Source organism: Eimeria mitis, genomic scaffold (assembly GCF_000499745.2).
Source record: "Eimeria mitis Houghton genomic scaffold, Emh_scaff6276, whole genome shotgun sequence".
Taxonomy (NCBI): domain Eukaryota; phylum Apicomplexa; class Conoidasida; order Eucoccidiorida; family Eimeriidae; genus Eimeria; species Eimeria mitis.
Genome location: NW_013574464.1, coordinates 1 through 2,026, shown reverse-complemented (window position 1 = coordinate 2,026; position 2,026 = coordinate 1). Strand labels below are relative to the sequence as shown.

Here is a 2,026-nt window from a genome sequence, read left to right as displayed (position 1 = left end):
CCTAAACCCTAGATAATAAGCGACTCCAAAAGGAATCGAGCAACATTAAAATTGATTACAAATAATTACACTCAGGTGATCTTCATCAATAGTTTCATATTAGGGTTTAGGGTTTAGGGTTTAGGGTTTAGGGTTTAGGGTTTACGGGCCCCTCAGCAGCCCCAAACCCTTACAGGGTTTGGGGCCTCCTCGCTCGGGGCTGTGAGTTGCAAACCCTTTATAGAAAAAAGCTGTTAAAGCAGCAACAAAAACCTGAATCCAGAGGCTGACAAGGGTTTGGAATCTAGGGTTTAGGGTTTAGGGTTTAGGGTTTAGGGTTTGCTGCCCCGCAGGGACTTCGGGGGCCCCACACAGCCGCCGAAGCTTTTTTAGGGTTTTTATGTTACAGGGGTTTACGATATTTTTGCAAAACCACAAACCCTAGAACTGAAGAGCTCAAACCCTAAACCCTAAACCCTAAACCCTAGACCCACATTAGGCCCTAAACCCTAAACCCTAAACCCTAGAACCTTATACCGTAAGCATTACTTCTACCAGCGCCATGCGCGCTGCAGGAAGCTGCAGGGAGGCTCTCAGCAGCAGCAGCAGGAGGCAGCAGCAGCAGTAGCAGCAACGGCAGCAACAGCAGCAGCGGTAGCAGCAGCATTAGCAGCAGCAGCAGCAGCAGCAGAAGCAGCAACAGCAGCAGCAGCAGCAAGATGGCTGGGCGTCGGGCGGCTCGGCGGAAGCAGCGGCAGCGTATGAGTGCTGCAGCAGGTCGTTTATCTGCGAGCACCAGCAGCAGCAGCAGCAGCAGCAGCAGCAGCAGCAGTTCCTCAGCAGCAGCAACAGCTGAGGGCCCCTCAAGCATTGTGGTTCGTCGGGGGCGTGTATCCCCCCCATGCAGGCAGCTGGTGAGAGATTGGCGGTTTGTTGTGGGGCCCCGGGTGTCTGTACACCTCAGAGAAAGCAGAAAAAATAAAAAAAAAGATTTTCAGCATGCAGCCAACTGGCTGGGGGTTTCACATCTACAAACCCTCACACAAACAGACAATGGTGTTTATCTTAAAATAGCTAAACTACCCAGGGGACCAACCATCACCTTTCAGGTAAGAAAACCCTAAACCCTAAACCCTAAACCCTAAACCCTAAACCCTAATTTTGCTCGCAAGCAACAAACACGAACAAAAAAGACAGAAAAAAACTAATTCTTTATATCTTTATATGTAAAGTGCAGACTCATTAACTCTAAACCCTAACCCTGAACAACAAACCCTCATAAACCCTAAACCCTAATAACAAACAAACCCTCACAAACCGTAAACCCTAACAGGCAACAAACCCTCGCCAGCTGTAAACCCGCAACAAAGCTTCAGCAGTCTCTATAAACCCTAAACCCTAACGAACAGCAAACCCTTCCTCTGCATCCTCCTTTGTGCCCTACAGCAGCAGCTACACTGAAGCAGAAGCAGCCACGAGGGTTTAGGGTTTAGGGTTTAGGGTTTAGGGTTTGTGAGCTCAGGTTATGAATTTCTCCTTGATAAGCGATGTCCAGCGAGAGGTTGCTGGCGCGCGGATGGACCCAAAGGACCTCCGCAAGCCCCCTCTCCTTGTCTTAAGCAGCAGCAGCAGCAGCAGCAGCAGCAGCAGCAGCAGCAGCAGCAGCAGCAGTGGTAGCAAGGGTGCTGAGGGTTTGGGGAGGCTGCAGGCGCTGCAGCTAACCACCTCCATGCTGCGCTCGCTCTTCTCCCCCGTAGACCTCCGCACAGCCAGGGTCCTAAACCCTACTAAACCCCACTAAACCCTAATAAACCCTAATAAACCCTAATAAACCCTAATAAACCCTAAGCCCTAGGAGACCCAGCACCCTGTATAAACCCTTAGCAATAACAAAGACGAACACTTGATGGTTTTGAATCGGCATTTGCGGATACTTGCGTCTAGGGTTTAGGGTTTAGGGTTTAGGGTTTGTGCGCGCAGCTGAACGACTTTCGTCGCGTTGCATTTTTCCGTTCTGTCTCTGAGCAAGAGGCCAACAGCAGCAGCA

General features: G+C 50.2%; 1 protein-coding gene across 1 annotated transcript; it reads left to right on the top strand.

Moving 5' to 3' along the window:
- Positions 1-698: 698 nt before the first annotated feature.
- EMH_0086780 (uncharacterized protein) lies at positions 699-2,003 on the top strand (the record flags this gene model as incomplete). Its single annotated transcript, XM_013501077.1, has 3 exons — positions 699-893; positions 1,502-1,670; positions 1,960-2,003. The coding sequence occupies 3 exons, from the start codon at positions 699-701 to the stop codon at positions 2,001-2,003; spliced, it is 408 nt and encodes a 135-aa protein (XP_013356531.1).
- Between the last annotated feature and the right edge of the window lie 23 nt (positions 2,004-2,026).